Source organism: Eutrigla gurnardus, assembly GCF_963514095.1.
Source record: "Eutrigla gurnardus genome assembly, chromosome: 3".
Classification (NCBI taxonomy): domain Eukaryota; kingdom Metazoa; phylum Chordata; class Actinopteri; order Perciformes; family Triglidae; genus Eutrigla; species Eutrigla gurnardus.
This window is the reverse complement of record NC_139917.1, coordinates 16186660-16205897: the sequence shown is the minus strand read 5'-3', so window position 1 is coordinate 16205897 and position 19238 is coordinate 16186660. Positions and strand designations below refer to the sequence as shown.

Here is a 19238-nt window from a genome sequence, read left to right as displayed (position 1 = left end):
TCTCAGCTTAAAATGTGTGTTGCTGCATGTAACAACGGAAAACATGCATCAAGTTGCTTACTTCACAGAGGCCATGAAAAAACAAGTCTTCTTGGTGATAATAATTTTGTTTTTTTTAACCCTCTACCGCATGGTATTGTATATACAGCTCTGGAAAAAAATAAGAGAGCACTGCAAAATGATCACTTTCTCTGGAATTACTATTTATACGTATGTGTTAAAGTAAAATTTACATGTTTGCTTTATTCCATAAACCTCGAACAACAATTCTTCCAAATTCCAAATAAAAACATTGACATTTACAGCATTTATTTTCAGAAAAAGACAAATAGTTGAAAATAACAAAAAAGATCCAGTGTTTTCAGACCCCGAATAATGCAAATAAAACATCCATCCATCCATCGTCTACCGCTTATCCTGTATTCAGGGGGCTGGAGCCGATCCCAACTGCCATTGGGTGCAGGCTGCAAATAAAACAAGTTCATAATTATATTTAAATAACACAATACTAATGTGAAGAGTTCAGAAATCAATTTGGTGGAATAACCCTGATTTATAATCACAGCTTTCATGCATCTTGGCATCTCTCCACCAGTCTCTCACATTGCTCTCGGGTGACTTTATGCCACTCTTTGACAATGTTTAAACATTTAAATAACTTGAAGAGAGCAGGACAGGGATCTTTTGAAGAGAAGATGGCCATAGTTGGAGAAACCAAGTTGGTTTCACGTTGTGAAGTGGTACGATAACCGCTCAGTGACACTTCCGAGTTATTATCCTGGAGCCACCCCAGTCACCGAGGTTGACAGGTAGGGTTGAAAGATAAGCACCAACGTCCTCTGCCCTGCTCTGGTGAAAGAATACAATAAGAATCTGGGTGGGGTGGATCTGCTTGACTCACTGTACCAGAATAAAATTAGACCAAAGAACTGGTACAACTGGAACACATTTTTATGATGGATATATTATAAGGGACCCCCAACCTCCCAAAAATGGGGTAGAACATTTCCCCCCCCTGAAAAATAAAGTCATGACAGAGGGTTAAATCTTGTGGACTTCTTGTCTATATTTCTATTGCACTCAAATTATAAATTGTTTGACCTTTGCTATATTATTTTATTGTTCTGCAAAGCACTTTGAATTGCCTTGGTGTATGAAATGTGCAATACAAATAAAGCCTTGCCTTGATACAGGTGAGCATTTTTCAGAAGAATTGGTACGTTAGACGTCAAAGAAGCTTCATAAACACCCAAAGTAAGCAACCATATCGTGTTCCGGCTTTTACAAAACGTGTCAGCAGGATTTGTACTCTGCAGTACATCCACATCTTCTTTGCTTTCCTCACTTAAATAAAGTTGATTTCTTGCATTTATCTTAAACAAGACAGTATATTTATTTGGACATGACCAAAAAAAGAATTACAAAAAAATTATCAATGAGCATTTAATGTGCAATACAGTATGTAAATACACACAAACCATGTAAATATTTTTTTCCATAAAATACATATTCAAGGCATGTTGAAAACTCAAAAATCAGTTAAAATTTTCATAAGGTCTGTGGTAATGAAATGTCAAAAAAAGAACTTCACCTGATTCAGGCAAAAGTTTCCCCCTCAGGCACTCCTCATGCTGTAGCAGCTATTAGGCTAAAGCAGTTGCTGACAATGCATTTCATAGTATTTCAAAGGATTTCTTTAAACAATTTCTTACCCCGTAAACCTTCAAGATCAGTCAGTTTCATCTTTAAATACTTATATTGTTTACCACAACCACCACCAAATAATTTAATTTATACGAAAATATGGAAAAATTAACGTAATAACTTGTCAGTAATCCTTATCTCAAAAATATATAAAATTGAGAATGGAAATACCATAAAAGACTTTAAGAAAAAGAAAAGACGGGTAAACAACGAAGGAGAATTATGAGGAAGCTGCAGGAGAATGTATCAGCAGTATTTTGGTCACATCAGATACAAGCTTTCTATAATGACGGACTTTTCCATCCACCCACATCACATTGCAAGTAGAGTGGGTGAGCTCCACCCTTTATGGGTACTGATTTTATGAGGATGTTGTTACCGTTTATTCAAAAGCTGATGCTTAATTGTTCAAAATTAAACCTAGACTGTGCAAAAAGAAAGGAATTTCTGCAATAGATCCACTTGATGGTGATGATTCTCATTGGCTTGATCAAGCCTTCATCGAGATAATCAACAAGCAAAATGTATATTTACATTTTAAAAATATTAAACCTAAACACTGAAATGACTTGTTTGAAAGCATCTTCACTGTCTAGCCTTCAAGGTCTATCCCCTAGATATGCTTATGTACCTATCTGAACAGCACAAGTGCTTCTTTCAGTTTTGCAGTCCTTTGTAAATCAGGATGATTTTCTTCAATATATCCTTCTGGTTGCATAGTCTAACACCATACTAGCAGCTCCAAGTAAAGCAGGTTCCTCCAAGTCTGATGTGACAACCTTGATGTTCTGGGCGGAGGCCAGAGCTCTCTCAGAGATGATGTGCTGCACTGGAGCCTGGTAGTAAGAGGCCAAGACTCCGGAGAGAATAACCAGCGTGGGGTTCACTATGTGGAGGATGTTGACGATGCCCACGCCGAGCGCTGCGGAGGCTGGAGAGGGGAAGTTGAAGACAGATATCAATCAGGTGTTTCACTTTTAATAGATTTAATAGATAAAATAATTTATGACCAATGACGTATGAACTCTGAAGGATGGTACGGGGCAGGAGTAAATCACTCTGTCTATGACACGGGACTATTTTCTGTTCTTTTGTTTTGTGTGCTCTGACCTTTCTTCAGAACAGCATCAGCTTTGTTGTTCCCCAGTCTGGCTGCGTTGATGAGGTGGGCAGCAGTGATCGGCTCCGTAAGCTTCATATCCATCCCGCCCACCGTCAGCAGGTCCTCTGAGAGTCACATCAACACACAGGACAGATGTAAGGAGCTGCATTCAATTAACTTGTCATGAACGCCACTCAAGGCTTATTCATCGTGTTAGATTTCAACAAAGCCATACATTCCAAAACCACTTCAATAACATTTAGCACCAAATGTATTTCTACTTTAAAGTTAAACAAAATATCCAATCCAAATTAATTAACTACCTATATTCATGCTTGCATCACCTGTGTTTGTTATGTGGTCGTAACATTTTTAGGTGTACTATTCCTTTATGCACATACAATGCCAGAGGTTGAAAAAAACAAATGTGATAAATGATATTTCTTATCTTTATTTTTTATTTTTATTTTGTATTTTTTTATATATATATATATATATATATATATATATATATATATATATATATTTTTTTTTTTATTCTTCTATTTTTTATTTTTTACTTCTCTTTTCCCTCGGACTTGTCTACATGTTGAGACTGTTGCTCTATTGTGATGAATAAATATGGACAAGTGTGCAAACACACGTAATCTGTATGCACTGGACTTCAGCTCTCTGTACCACCTACTGCTGTAACATGTTATGTCAAATGTCACTAGGAAAAGGAAAAGTTATGTCAAATGAAAAATGCAATGAAAAGAAAAGATTATGATGATGATTTTATCCTGTGTGTAATGGGGGTGGGACTAGATAAGCCTTGGCTTCTCCCGCTTTCCCTTTCGGCCATGTGTATTTTACTATGTGAAAATGATGTGTGATGATGATTTAACTGACATGCCCGAAATAAACAAATAAACTAAACTAAACTAAACTAAACTAAATGTTTTTAGGGTGGGCACATAAACTCTGTTTAGAAGACACCAAATATTTAGCTACTCTGTTTTTCGTGCACATGAAGCTTCAAGGACTCAATTACACCCACAAGATTCAAAACACTCACCGTCGTGCAGTCTTTTGGCCTCTTTCTGCAGGGCCATGCCGGATGCATAGGCCTCTATGCATCCTATGCTGCCACAGGAACACTCTGGGCCATCTAATGAAACCATGATGTGGCCCAGCTCTGCAGCGCAGAAGGTACTGCCGTGGATCAACTCGTTGTTATGGATAATCCCTCCTCCAATACCTACAGCAGAGTCGAGAGATTTACTTCCTCAGATTGTCAGTCCAATTAACTGATTTGAGTTATCAAGCTCATCAATTACTTTCAAATACGGCACAATTACATTCATGAGAGAAGGATCACAGTTTGTTACACTCAAAACACATTTCATGAAACATAATATACTATGACAGTAGCAAATTCCTTATTCATCCCTCAACTTGTTCAGTCATAACCCCGTTTGAACAGATGACAGAAATGATAACATGCCCTGAACCTGACTCACCTGTTCCTGTGATAACAGTGACAAAGTTCTCCACACCCTTGCCGTGACCAAACTTCCTTTCAGCCAATGCAGCACAGTTGCCGTCATTGTCAACCCAGACAGGTAGGTGCAGGGCGTCGGAGATGGGTGTTCTCAGGTCCACCGAGGACCACTCCTGGATCAGCTTTGTGGAGTGCAGGACCACACCCTCTTGAGGGTTTACACGCCCGCCAGTGGACACTCCTAAGATGTAGATGAGGTGTCAGAAAAGTGTTCGCCAGCATCACAGACCACTTTCATTCAGGAATGTTACTGTGATTTTCCATACCGACACCAAGGATTCTACAGTTGAGGCTGACAGCGTCCCGCATGGCATCCATACATATCTTTAATATGAGCTGCATTCTGGCCTCAAAGGTCTTTGGATTGGACTGTGTGTACTTCTTTACTATTTTACCCTGGTCAGAGAGGGAAGGTGGTGTAGGGAGGAGGGACAGAATGGTGGCAGGGAAGGAAAGGAGGAAAATAGCAGAGCTTTATAGCAGATGAAGCACAAACCGAATCACAATGTAAAGATATGACAGATTATAAATCATATTTAGCCACATCTTTCATGGAAATGGAGACATTTCAAAAGTTTTACAGAGTCTATGAAGCATACCCTCATGCCAACAATTGCGACCCTGAGGTTGGTCCCTCCTAGGTCAACAGCCAGAGCACTCTGTGTCTCCAGGATGTGATCGATGTCCTGGGAGTTGCAGTCTTTCACTGGGGGGAAACAGAAAGTCTTCTGGAGGGGCTCATCCAGGTCAATGGTCCGTAGAAACTTGAGAATACGAGGCACTGCATTGCCATCGCCATAAATCTTAGAGCTGATTGGAGAGAGAAATGAATGCAAGTTCATATCCATCTTTTAAAAACATAAACTTGGGCAAAAACAAAGTCACATTTTAGGATGTAAACACGATAACATGGATTCTAAGGAATCAATGGCATCAAGCGTGTACTTAAACCCAACATTTCCACAATCTAGGAGAGGCAGAGCATCACTGTTGCATTGGTCTCTATGGGCTAAAACTGTGTTGCACTAATGATCACACCTCAGAAAGAGGAAGGAAGAAAGAGGATCTACAGGAGACAAATTGAAGGACAAAGACCCAGTGAGACAGGCAGACAGACAGACAGTACATTGGTCATACCAGGGATATCTCTTCCCAAACTGCAGCTCCAGTGCGTGGTAGATCTTACTCTGAGTGTCGGCATCTCTGACATGCAGAACATTTTCACCTGGCGGAGTGGAATTTAAGATTAATATAACAGAATATTGCTTGCTTTGGACTAATAATACCAGATTGTCCTCTAGCTGCCACAATCCTCTAATATTCAGAACAATGACTTGTGTCAGATGACAAACAGTTCATATGAATACATTTTGTAAAGCTTAAAAACACTCTCGTACAAACATTTTTAAGAACTTTTGCAGAGCTGCACCTTACTTTAGCACACTTGATAAATCATTAGTGATTTAATCCAGAGAACAAATCCGGCAGAGGCAGCAATTAACTATAATTTGTTTTCTTTGGCATACATACCCGTTTCTCTGCCAGTCTGCCTTGTTCCCAGGTTAATGACAGGCGTACCAAAGGCCCCTGCCTCTCGTACCCCACAGCTACTGTTTCCGATCATGCAGCCGGCGTGGCACACCAGCTGAATGAACTGCTCAAAGGGAATGTGCTTCACTGCCCGGAAGTTGGGGTGCTGCTCGATGCCCTTCTTACGCATCACACGCACCATCTCCTTACTTCCTGTTCACATAGGAAAAGGGCCGGTCAAGTGACACAGAAGAACCTTGGTAAACTGAACGGAACTAAAGAGAGCGGGAAGTAAAACTAACCAGCATCAATGTTAGGGAAGAGGATGAGGGTCTTTTTATTGAAGGAGATCAGGGCATCTAGCATCAACCCATAGATCTTAATGGAGTGCTGGATGTCAGTGGTAACTGGGTGCTGCAAAGCCACTATGTAGTCATGCTCCTGCACCTTGTCACCTGTAAGATGAACAAACACCCCGCACATGACATAAAAACATACTTTAATATCTCATGATTCATGTCCATCCCATGGCTGTATCCCCCCCCCGTACCCAGCCAGCTCTTGATGATATCCATGTAGTCCTTTTTGTGATTAGTTGATAGCAGCTTGTCATATGAAGGGCAGCCAGCCAGCAGGATGCGCGAGTGGTCCTCACACATGGCGATGAGGTGCTGCTCTGCCCTGCGTGTGCAGCAGGCGTGGTAATGGGCCAGTTTACTGATGGAGTGGCGGATTGAATCATCAATTGTGCCACTAACCTGGGAGAAAGGGAGAGAAGAGATTACTACAAAATCCTTGCAAATCAGAACATCTTAAGGACAGGTGCATCGGATAAAAAGAATCTGACTGTAAAATTCTGCGCTGTCAATTTGTAATTTATTCCATGAATCCATTATAATGTTCTGAGCCACCTTAAAAAAATTGGTACGGTCACGGTATATAGCATGGCATAAAATGTAGGACAACTTCTCTTATAGTTCGAACCCTGACTCCTCACCTCTCCTCCCTCCAGGTGAAGTATTCTAATGTTCATCAGCGCCGCAGCAGTTGCTAGGGCCAGCGCGTCAAAACGGTCGCCGTGGACGACCAGGATGTCTGGGCGCAGTCTCTGTAGTACATCGGGGAGTTTGACAAGTGCCAACCCAACGCTCTCCACCATGGCTGCCTCATCTTCACCTCTCACAATGGTGTGGAGCTTGGAGCCTATGTCGAAGTCGTCCTGCTCGATCATACGAAACGTGTTCCTGCCCAGCAGGAAGTAGGAAAAGACAAATTAAAAGGGAAAACAAACAAAATTGAACACCTGTGGTCAATTATGGACCGCTTAACGCATTAAAATTCATACACTACTATTGTGGGACATCTGCAACAGAGGTTGTTTTAGAAGGATGCTGTTGTGTGAGTTGGTCATACCCGTAGTCATCAATGAGATGAGAGCCAAGCACCACAACTTCCAGGTCAAACTCGTCAGGGTGGGTTTTGATGCCATACATGATCGGGGCCAGCTTGGAGTAGTCCGCTCTGTTGCATGTCGCCACACACACCCTCAACCTTCTCTTACACTGCAAAACAGAGTTGTAACCAGACCATTAGTCAATTGTCATTTAGTATGCAAAACATGATAAAACACATCACAAGAAATCAAAACATTATTATTGCACTTTTGGGGTCTGCATATATAAAGATTTCATAAAGGTAGTTCTTCTTCTTAACAACTAGAGACTGAAAGACACAAAGCCATACCTGATTCTCCTCTTCTGTCTTCATCCTTTCCATCTGTCCTCTACCCTGTTGCATTCTCAGATAGTACAACTCCTACAAAACAAGAACAAAGGAGAGGCTAAGATCCAGAAATGGGTTCGTAAAGCATAATATTATCCATTATTTTCAGTGCCCTAACCCACCCGCAGGTCATACTTACTTGGGCCTTCCGAATATTCAGATGCTGTAGCATGGAAACACAACACAGCTACACTAAAAACTGTTTTGCATTTTACACAAAGAACACATGCCGACACATTTTTGGGAAACATGCTGTAGGACAGTGCTTTGCGTGGCAAGGTGGAGGTCACACACTCGCACCTGGTTCACTCTGGTCACCTGACAGGAGGAAATTGGTCTTGAAGGACAGAGTCATACCTCATTGGTGACTCCACTACACTAACAACCTGTTTGTGTCGATTTCATTTTAACTATTGTGAGTCCAAACAAGGAGACCTCTGGAGATAGCATGTCTTATGCAGAAATATTTATTGATGCACAATGATCATCGTGAGAATCACGGTTTGAGCACTACAACAGTTATGAACTAAACCGTGCAGTGCCAACCCCAAGTCTGTCTAATGTCCTTCCTGGGAGAGCATAAAAGCCTTGAAGACGACGCCACAGCGTCTGTATCATGTCAAGGTTAATGGTAAGAACTTTGTGTTCTTTGTCGTTTGTGACCTTGCCTCGTCTAGAAAAGCAGACCCTAATAATTCAAATGAACATATTCATAAATGACATGTGTTAATCTGACACTGAGGGAATCAGGTATAGAGACGATTCCCTCTCAACTACGTATTCTACCCCTCAATTTCAATTCCCTACTACATTAGTGGGTTAGTCAGAACCTACTGGATGCTTTGAGTCATACATTGACATTGGGGGAGCGATCAAGATTAAATCACTGTATGATTGTTGTACGCTGTTGTAACTAAGAACATTATTCAGTTCTATGCAGAGTCAGCAAGCAAATACTAGGACCCTAAAACTGAAGCAGATTAATGGAAATCAGACAATTCATTTTATTAGTTACACTTGTGCTTTTCTTACTCTGATATGTCAAAATGTCTGATGTGAAAACAATCCTTATTGCTTCTCTTCTCTTAAGCTCATCCACCTAACGGGAGAGAGAATCCTCCTTATACAAATACTTGCTGCCACCAGGTGCCGTGAAAGCATTATGAAAGTTTCCCACTTCAGCATTAAGTCTTATTCTCAAATATAAAATAAAACCAATTTTCAGGTGTCATTTCCAGAAAATATACAGAGTTACTGTATATAACTGAGTCAATGTTGAAAATTACAGGGACCTCAAATTCCAGAGCAGATTGAGTGCCTGGAATTTACAAACTCCCGAGGTCAGATTTAGTTGCTGCATTTCACTCCTTTGGACTTCTGGGAGTAGGAATGGAGGGGTCATTGACATCAGAGTGAACAAACAAAGATTAGAAAAAATAAAAAACAGGGCTCCCACTGTGACATGAATGCTAAATCCCACCATGTTTTCCATGGTGTGATCCGTCGCTTACCACAGGCCATGCTGCTTGCAATATCGTCTACTCATGAGAGCCATGGCAAGTACCTTCTTGTTTCCTGTGCTTGCATTTCATTCTAATAATCCATGTGACGAGTGTGGAATCATGAGGAATCATGAGTCTTTGTGGATGGAGTCGAAACTATTAAACTAATTAAAAAAAAAAAAAAAACCTTACCTATAGCACTCTGATCGTAGCACTGTTGCTCTTGAAGTACTAGTTTACTCAGATGAGGACCTAACACTTGTTCTATTTTTAGCTCTTACTTTATCAGCAATGATACGTTGTGGTTTCTTTGTTTCCTTCTTTTGACAAATGTACTTATTGTAAGTCGCTTTGGACAAAAGCGTCTGCTAAATGACCTAAATGTAAATGTAAATGTAACCCACCACCACTGCCGGGGAGCCCAATCAGAAATTAAGGCACCGGGTACAACTCAGAAAGAGAGATGGGGGTATTCAGTTTATCAATGTGGAACATTTTGAGCCCTTTATCAAAGAAGAGCAAAGAACATCCCAACTCTACAAATAAAAAGGCCTTGACTGTGCTATGTCATGTGAGTTCAGCTGCCTAAAGAATGCCATGTGCCCGCCTCAAAAAGTCTCAACACAATAATCCAGTATTGCCAAGTCAAAGTTCCTGATTCTAGCCATACCGCTTAGAGAATAACAACTTTAGATCCCCGAAGGCAACAGGACTGATAGAATGAGGTGGCTCCTGTGTGTGCCACAACAGACCTTACTGATGATCACTACTGTCAACCTTGACTCTCATCAGCAGGAATCAGAGAGGGAGGAATCTACAGATGCGGAAAGAAAGAAAGCAAACAAAGGAAATAAAGCTGAAGAAAAGAAATGCAGCGTGCAGTGATGCTAACTAAGGGGCTAAGAAACACACATGCAGTTCTCAACATGAAATATGTCAAATAAAAACATTGTTTGCCATCATTGGTCTGTGATTCAATTGCACGTTGCAGTCGTCACTCTAATCTACAGGATTTAAGGTTTCAAAATATACAAATACTTTCCTTTGAGTGTACTACAGACTGGAGAATTGAAGGATCAAAAGATCAACAGTGTTGTAAATGACGCTCCTACAATTTATAGGCTTATACTATTCAATTAGAATTACAAACAGTCACAAAATTACTATAATTATACCATAATATTCCTGTTATTATGCGTGTATTAGATCCGTACACACGTATTAGCAGTGACAAGTTAAGATATATTGGGGAATTTGATTAATTTCAGTATCCCTCAGCTGTAAGTGTATCAAGAACAGGTTCTGAAATTAACTTTAATTAAGTGTAATCATACCTTTTGGTGTTAATGTCCCCTATTTTACTCCTGGCCTGTGAAAAAAAGAAGTGCTCATCTGTGCGTATTCTAGACAGGATGCCACGGTTTCCTGTCTACGTACACGTACATATTGTTTTGCATGAAAGCGAATCAAGTCACTTCATTTTTGCACTTCAATTGCTTAAAGGGGTGGCATTATTGTTCCATCATGGGCTGATTGTGATACTAACAGCCAGACAGAAACGGCAGTGCAACACAATGGAGCACTTTGAACAGAAACACACATTTACTGCCTGTCTAATGCCTCCTTCTCCTCCTACAAGTATGAACATACAGCGCGTCTTCTGTTCCATCTCTGTTTGTTGAAGAAGTGACCAAACAAACATCCATCGGGTTGTAAAGTGCCCTGCTAACGTCATTTTACAGGTCTTTATTGATAATTCGCTACTCAGCTGTAGCACCTGGAACAGCTCATAGAGGGAGTCAGGAGTTTTCAGTCATGTTTACCAGTGTTTCCACATAAAACATTAGCATAGCTTAATGTTTTGAGATATTCATCTGTAAAGCTGACTGACTGTCACATTTCTTGGTGAGTTACTGCAGGAATATCCATCACAGTAATATTACACTCAATGTATCCATTTGTCATTTGATAGAAAAATTAACTGGAAACTAATTGGATAAGCGATTTAACATTCAAGCTGAGTCATCGTTTCTCCACAATTGGTTAATCTTAAAAGGAATGTTAATATGAAACAAGACATGAGAAGACTTCACCTTGCACTCTCAAGTTAAAAACACCAATACTGATTTGTGCCTTGTGCTTCATGAACAGCAATGGAGTGGAACCGAGCGTAGTTTCACCACCATCAAAAGTGAGGATATTTAGTTGCGGTCTATTTCGCCCGGTTATGGTAGTACATGTGAAACTGATTATCTTTGAGATTAAAAAACAACAAAAATGTATATAATCATATCATAATCATTTAAAAAAAAACAAATCAAATATTTGTGTGACTGAATTCATGGATTTGCAAGTGCATTCCTTGCTAGCTTATCATTAGAAATCAACAACCATAAAATGTAATTCAGCGTGGCATTGAGATGAAATACATAGTTTTTTAATCTGACAGATGGCCAGGCCCAGCTGAGCTAGCAAGCAATCAGTGGTACACAGAGCAGGCAGGTAACCTGGTCTGTTATCGGCCTACTGCAAAGACTGCAAAAACAGAATTTAATGGAGATTCATTGCAGTGAAACTAATTTCAAGAAGTAGATGCGTGTTCTTTCTTTCCCTCCCTCCCTTATGTTCATTGTAGCTACCGTTAGTAGAACAGCCAAGTCTTGGCTGAATGTTAATGTTATGCTATTACAGTAATCATCTTCATCACCTTAGTTTTGCTAATAGTCTCAATTATAATCAGACATGATAAACACACATAAGCTACAGGAAGACATTATTTGGACAGCCTCTTTTTAAGCATGGAAAAATAATGAAGTTCTGGTGCAGTCTAAAATCAATGTATTTAAGTTATTTGTGTGACGTAAACAAAGCAACATAAGACCCATTCCTTGCGGCTCTTCAACTCTCATGTGGCAAGTCTCGCAAAGAAACCTCTTGGGCTAAATAGTGATTTACCCTGACTTGTACTCAAGCATCACAAGACAGCATCAGCAGCCCGTGTTATGGTATGGGGGGTAGGGACGCATGCAGAGAGCAAAAGCAGGGATGGCACAGCGATAGAAGCAGACAGAGATACATTACACAGAATAAAAGAGGGGCAATGAGAAAGGAAGGAAGGATGCAAAGATGAAAAAAAGATGAGAGCGATGACTTACATGTGGGTTTATGTGCAAACAACCCGGTTGCTTTTCCATCCCACGACTCTGTGGATTCTCTGCTAAAATCAGTATTTTTTTCAATCTCTCTCTCTCTCTTTATTTCTCCTCTTAGCACAGCCGCATTAGCCAATGAAGGGAAGGGCATGCGCGAGCCAGTAAGTAGCAGAGAAAGGGAGAAAGGAGGAGAAAGAGGTAGGGTGACATAGACATACTGCTGGGGGAGGGGCTGGGGAGATCTGGGTTGGGTTGATTTGGACAAGAGCTTGTGATTGGCTGAGAGGAGGAACATGGCATCCTGCTAAACATCCAGCACAGGAAAGTGTCCCTATATCTATATAATCACTGACTACTTTATTGGAAATATTACAATATGCTTCAAGTGAATTTGCAGAGATTTAGAAAATAATTTATAAAACATTCAGTGTTCAGAATGTCTCTGATACTGATACACGTGTGCAGTGTCACTATAAGAATCAATGTGATGGCTCTATAGAGACCACCAATCAATGTTATGAATCTGACTTTCGTAGGAACTTTTCTAAGAACAAATTTAAGAAAAAAACTAAAAAAAAGGAAGATATTTGTGAGTGAGGCTCAATCTTTGCAGTATAATAGCCCTTACACCATTCAGTGCTTCACAGATTAGATTTTTTTAAAACCATAAAAAAGAGTACTTTTTTAAATGTAAAACAGTGGGATTTGCATCTATAAGAGTCCCTGTAACATCCAACATTAAAACAATCTGAGCCACTGCCATGAATTGTTACATGTAAACTATCAATCAAAAATCAATAGGGTTTTGAAGAACCATCACATTATATCATAATGTCATGATACTGAAGTGTATGAATATTTTCTTAAACTTCTAAATAACTAAACAGTAATAGCAACTTGAGATGCAAACCTATAGTTAGGAGACGACATGTACGGCCATCATTTTAGTAGCCAGTTCAGGTGGAATGCATTTCCTTCAATGCATTCCGGATTTTTACCTGCATTCAACCAAAGCCTGCCCAATGGGATTCGTCAATACTACTTTGACGACAAACGGAAACCAGGATGCTAAATTTTGTTCTGTTGCCTACACATTTTATATGTGAATGCAAGATCTACAAAATGAGTCATTTCTTTGATGGTTACATTTATTCTTGCAACCAGATATCACTTACTAAACGCCATTTGATAAGACTTGCCTTTGGTAAAACAGCGCCCCTGTTGGCGCATTAGTAACAGTTCAGGCGGAGTGCGGCTTTCAAAACAAAAACCCCAAAATCTATAATAAATTCAGATGAAGTTCTGTGAGAACTTTGAGAGATAAGCTGCTAAAATCAGTAAGAAACAACTGTGTTGTGTCACACTCTGACCAGACAATTTTTTCCATTCTATCCATATCACGTGAGGAGCACAATGTCTGGTGAGAATATCCCAGTCTATCCATCCATCCATTGTCTACCGCTTATCTTGTTTTCAGGGTCGCGGGGGGGCTGGAGCCGATCCCAGCTGTCATTGGGTGAAGGCAGGGTTCACCTGGACAGGTAACCAGTCCATCACAGGGCCGACATGTAGAGACAAACAACCATTCACACTCACATTCACACCTACGAGCAATTTAGAGTCATCAATGAACCTATCCCCATCCTGCATGTCTTTGGACTGTGGGAGGAAGCCGGAGAACCCGGAGAGAACCCACGCTTACACGGGGAGAACATGCAAACTCCACACAGAAGGAACCCGGGGCCGACCCGGGGATCGAAGTGCTACCCACTACACCACCGTGCAGCCCCGATCCCAGTCTATTTGGTGGATTATGTATTTGGTGAATTACAGCAGATTTTTCGACAGATTCAGAAACCCCCCCCCCCCCCCCCCCCCGCTATTACAGATGCCAGCTCAGAGCTAGACTGTGCAGTCATCATGCGGTTCATGACTTGCTCATCTTCTTTCTAACTTTGTTTGCTGACTCAAAATCCTGGGACTCGCAATTTGTAGACCGCTGGTATTCTACAACACTTGTCTGCAGGCTTATCAGCCGCAAATACCTGTCTAATCAGAAAGGTTATAAGTCATTGTGTCTCAGTTTCTTCATGCAGGCTGCAGACAGGCATTGTGTTGTTTAGACTGCATCACTGAGAATTGGAACACACCTTCATCTGTGACCGCGTTTCTTTTCCATTAGAAAGCTTGTTTCTTTAAGCAAACTCCATGCCATCACTGCTGTGCCTGTGTGCAGTCTGCTTCCTGGTACCAGTATTGTAAGTTACACAGAGGGAGACCATTTTTCACCATGGTTTCCATTCACTATTTTTTTTTTTTTTTTTTATAGAGAGAGAGAGAGAGAGATGCACTGATTTTCTTGGCTGACTCAGAGTTCAGATTTTCTTTCCAAGAACTATAGTTGACAACAAGGCTCCAGAATAAATGTTGTCCTCCACTGTCCTGAAACCATCCCATAAAAAATGGTTTCAACCATTCTGAAGTCAATGTTAACAGTCTTTGACCGATTCCCATGAACACGACTGACTCTCACTCACTGCAGAAGCATTACCCTCACCTAAGAAACAAACTTTGTGCTTACCTTCGGAACAGCTCACGACTCCTGAACCCAGAAAAGTTGTAGTTGAGCATGTCATTGAAAGCAGTGACGATTTCCCAGTATCATAGCCAAACAAAACTAAGAGTCTGACTATGACACATGACACAGTAATGCTGAATTTCACCTTGCTGATCCCTTCATTCATCAATAAGATCAACAGAAACATTGTTGAAAAGCTGCCAACGATATCAAACATCTTGAGCCTATCTCCGTCACTGCCCATAACTTGCCCAGCCTGCTCAACTCTCTGTTGACATTGTCAACAATGCCATGCATGAGATGAGCTTTATGCAAAATGTCTAAGCACCAACCAGAACTCTGGCGAAACGCCTTCTAGCTACCTGCAAAGGTTGCAAAGAGCGTAAAGAGCACCAGCTGCTGGAATAGCAACCATATCGTAAATCTCCAGCTTGAGCAGAAGAAAAATAACCCGTCCTTTTTCTCAGAGTTGCTCCTTCTGTTAGACACAGAAGAGGACCACAAATCGATTAAGTCCAGCTGGATTCAAATGCACACAAGAGTTGTGTTTTTTCACACACAGGGCTTAAGTCAATCAGGCGGCCGCCTAAGCACAACTGGCTCAAAAATATATTTTAAATGAGGCAATTGCTCCAACTTACATTATACAGGGTCATTTATAATAGCCAGAAATTTTATTTGAATGTTGGTATTCACCAAAGACTCGTTGATAGGACAGTCTAGCTTCTATCATGGCTCTCCAAAATGAATGTGTGGCCCTGTAAAAGATGGCCACCTTGGGCTCTGCTCGTTAACTGGTAACTTATTTCTTTTTTTATTGTGTGTAGGCTATATCTCAGATAGCAGCTGGGTTCCTGGACTGTTAATGATTCATTGCATCCGCGTTTAGATTAATGAATATTGAGAGCATTAAGCTATTTCACTGAAGATTTTTACTATGCATCTATCTATGCATTTAACCCCCCCTGAACATTGTGAACTGTGTGTTGCATCAGATAACTTTCTATTATATTTTCTCATATAGAGATGGATTGATGACATTTGTTGTGTACCGAGTACATATTAAATTTAGCACACTTGGGTTGTATTGGCCAATAGCGCATCAACTCTTATTTTACTTTTTTGTCTGTTGCTCATGCCAAAGTTGACAACAGATTCTTGACCATATACTTTTTCAAGTGTGCAGTCATCCCCGAAGAAGATACGTTTGCAAAACATAATGTACTGAAGCGCAGACATAATGATAGTCACATAATGTCAATTGAATATTAGCACACCACCTCAACAAGCCTGCTGTAGATATGGCCGTGGACTGGGTAAACTACCCCCAGAGTTTACTCAGTTGTGACATCCTGGTGCATAAAGGACACAGATAATACCACATTAAGCCAAACCAAACACTGATCTTGTGCAGGATCAATATAGATTCAGTCTGATGAAACAAAGAGCAAACAAAGCAATGGGCCATGAACTGTGCCCTCAACCAACTACTTCCGGGAATGCCATAAAGTCCTGATTATCATGGAGCTCCCGAAGGTGTCTTATAAGAAACAGCTATCCGATGGATAATTAGTCTTTAAAGTCAATTCCCCTTTTAACCAACTAATAATACTTTATTGAGTTGGTGTTTTACTCTTACCTTGGATTAGTTATAGTCACTTCTTTTCCTCACACAACACTTTATTTCTGACCTTCAGGGCTGATATCGGCTTCACTTATGAAGGCACTGCTTAAAGATAGAAATCAAGCATCATAAAAATAATCTTCTTACAGGGTTAAATTGAGGCTCTATGAATAGCAAATAAAAAATGAGCTCATGTCATATCTCTGTTCGTGAGACACTGCCATCTATTGTCCTTCACAAGGAAGCACTACTTGGGGGAACTGCTGTGATCGTAGGTGTTTCCAAATCGAAATATTTATACTCAATTTAACTGAAAATTATGTTGATAGAGCAACACCTTGTAGACCGACCAATATAAATGAGCGGTAATGCTAAATATGCAAGGACGAGCGGTTTTTAATACAACTACGGGCTCTCTTCGATATTCAGTAACAAAGCAGCACAAAGTCATCTTTGTTCAAAGGCATCTCTGAAAGGTTCCGTTTCAGCACCTCATGACAAGCACCTGACTTTGGCGTTTTTAAATGACGCTTCGTTGCGTCCAAACGAAACATTGTTGCGAACATTTTCTCAGAAACAGGAGAAGAACGACTGGAAGAAGCGAACAAAACGCGCCACGTCGTCTCCGCTAACCGTGTTCTCGCTTGTCGCAGAGGACGTGCTCACGAGCTGGCGAGGAGCTTGCTTGTTAGCGGCGTGTAAATAAGCTAACCTGTGGTGTCAGTGCACTATACTCCTCCCCACACGCATTTTATGTGACATTATGCCAGGCAGCACTTGGTTTGGTATGCATATGTGACCCCTGAGGCTAGGGACACAGGAGAAAGGAATGTCAGAAACAGCTTTTCTCCTCCACATGAATGTATTCATCCAGTGAGGGTAACGATAGCAACAACAACGATGCACGTCCCGTCCCACCGCTACGTCACGTTTCTTTATCGATGTTTTGGCTAATCACTCCGGAGTTTCCTTCGTGTGCACGAAGTTTAAAATCCCAGCGTTATACTTATGACGTTTTTTCGCGTCGCTGGTCTGTTCAGCGTCACCTGGAATCCCACAATGCCTTGCGAAGCGATTCGCTCGTGTCCCTTAAGATTACGAACGGTGGCGAACTTGCGGTAACGCCTTCGGCGGGCATTTACCGTTAGCCGCAAAGTTATGCTAGGCCCATTGGAATAAAAACTACCGTTGACAACATCATATCAGCACAACGGCGTTGTTGTTCGGGACACGTCGCCCGGCCAACCTCGGCTAAGTTACTGACCGAACCTCTGGAAGTGGCGTAGCAGTAAAGTTAGCTGACGATTGCTGGTGTACCCCACCTCACAGTTAGCTGAAGTTATCCATCCCCAATTGTTCTTTCTGTATAATTAAATCACACTCTTGCGGATTCCCACGTAGTGACAATTACCTTGAATTATCCAGAGGGCGCTCTCTTCATCGCATGCTGATCATTCACTTCTTTCTCTTCTGCTTTAGTTTTCCAGTGGTTAGTAGCAAACGTTACAGGACATCTGGGCACTGACTCGAGAGGAGGAGGGGGGCCGCTTTGTCAAATCAGGGCGGACCGCCAGTTCAAGACCGGATGTGCGTTTTATGGAACTTCACAATAAAAACCCCTAAAATGTAAAATGGACGAGAAAAATAAATAAAAAATAGAGCATACATACAGCCCAAACACTTACACACACGGTGGGCTGTGTAGTAATTTGGCTAAACAAATTTAGGTTGGTTTAGGAACATGCAAAAATAACAAAGCTTTTATTAATAGATTTTGACACTTTTTTTCCCTTCTTGACAGAACCTGGATATCAGGAATAAACCAGGACGCATATATGAAGGCCTGATGGACTGGACTTCACCGATTGACTTAACCTGTCACTTCTTATTTTGCATATTAACATTTCATGTCACTTTGTAGTTGCAATGCAAATAATGTATTTTTTACCCCCTCTTTATTAATTTTACAGTCAGTAGTTATTTTGCAGATTCAAATGTGACATATATGCATAACATCACAGTATTACTGATTGCTGATAAGGCAATACATCTGCAACGTCCTTGTGAAAGATAGTAACTTCCCAGTCAAATCAGGTTGTTGCAACACTGTAAAAATAATTACAGTTAATAAAGCAGAATCAAAAAGTAAATATAATCTAATGCAGTCCTCTTGAGTTAATTGTTAAAAGTTAATTTAGTTTATTAAATAGTTTATTGTCTTGAACCCTGGATGGAAGTGGTATTGCTTTATTTTGGCAAGCTTTATGCAAGCAGCAATTCAGGAAACCTATATGTTGAAAACAAGGAGAACAATGATTATAAAATCTACTGTGGAGAAGAAGCACATTTGTGTCTGTACACACATTTTATTTAGGACAGACTCTGTTATTTGAATCCAAAATGTTGCATTATGTATCTAGCCAGTTACAGAGGTGTTATAACTTGTTATTTTAATACACAGTACATCTGTCAGGGTTGTCTGAATGTAGTTAGATGTATTCAGTCTAAAAACAGTCCTGCCACTACCAATTTGACCTTAAAGACAAGCAATTAAAACACACAATTCTTCTCTTTGGGCATATACGCAGCCTGCTGGGAGAAAAATCAAAGGTCAAAAAGAGTGTTTCATAGCGGCACCAGTTCAGAGCAGCAACCACACAGCAGTGGTGAAAGTGGTAGCATTTTGTCTCAGCTGCAGCCCCCATGGCGACTGCTGCTATT

The 19238-nt window shown here is 40.7% G+C and overlaps 1 protein-coding gene across 4 annotated transcripts; it reads right to left on the bottom strand.

The window, feature by feature from the left end:
• Nucleotides 1–1427: 1427 nt before the first annotated feature.
• On the bottom strand, nucleotides 1428–18069 carry gne (glucosamine (UDP-N-acetyl)-2-epimerase/N-acetylmannosamine kinase). Of its 4 annotated transcripts, XM_084004854.1 has the most exons (15): nucleotides 12319–12476; nucleotides 7801–7824; nucleotides 7623–7694; nucleotides 7293–7441; nucleotides 6877–7123; nucleotides 6430–6637; nucleotides 6182–6334; nucleotides 5880–6092; nucleotides 5487–5574; nucleotides 4949–5159; nucleotides 4616–4745; nucleotides 4309–4530; nucleotides 3864–4046; nucleotides 2815–2931; nucleotides 1428–2635 (listed from the first exon to the last, which is right to left on the bottom strand). In XM_084004854.1, the coding sequence occupies exons 1-15, from the start codon at nucleotides 12355–12357 to the stop codon at nucleotides 2400–2402; spliced, it is 2292 nt and encodes a 763-aa protein (XP_083860980.1). In that variant the 5' UTR covers nucleotides 12358–12476; the 3' UTR covers nucleotides 1428–2399. The 4 variants fall into 4 exon arrangements, with proteins under 4 accessions (XP_083860980.1, XP_083860982.1, XP_083860983.1 ...); XM_084004856.1 differs by lacking the exons at nucleotides 7801–7824; nucleotides 12319–12476 and adding an exon at nucleotides 17929–18069; XM_084004857.1 differs by lacking the exons at nucleotides 7801–7824; nucleotides 12319–12476 and adding an exon at nucleotides 14897–14978.
• Nucleotides 18070–19238: the final 1169 nt, after the last annotated feature.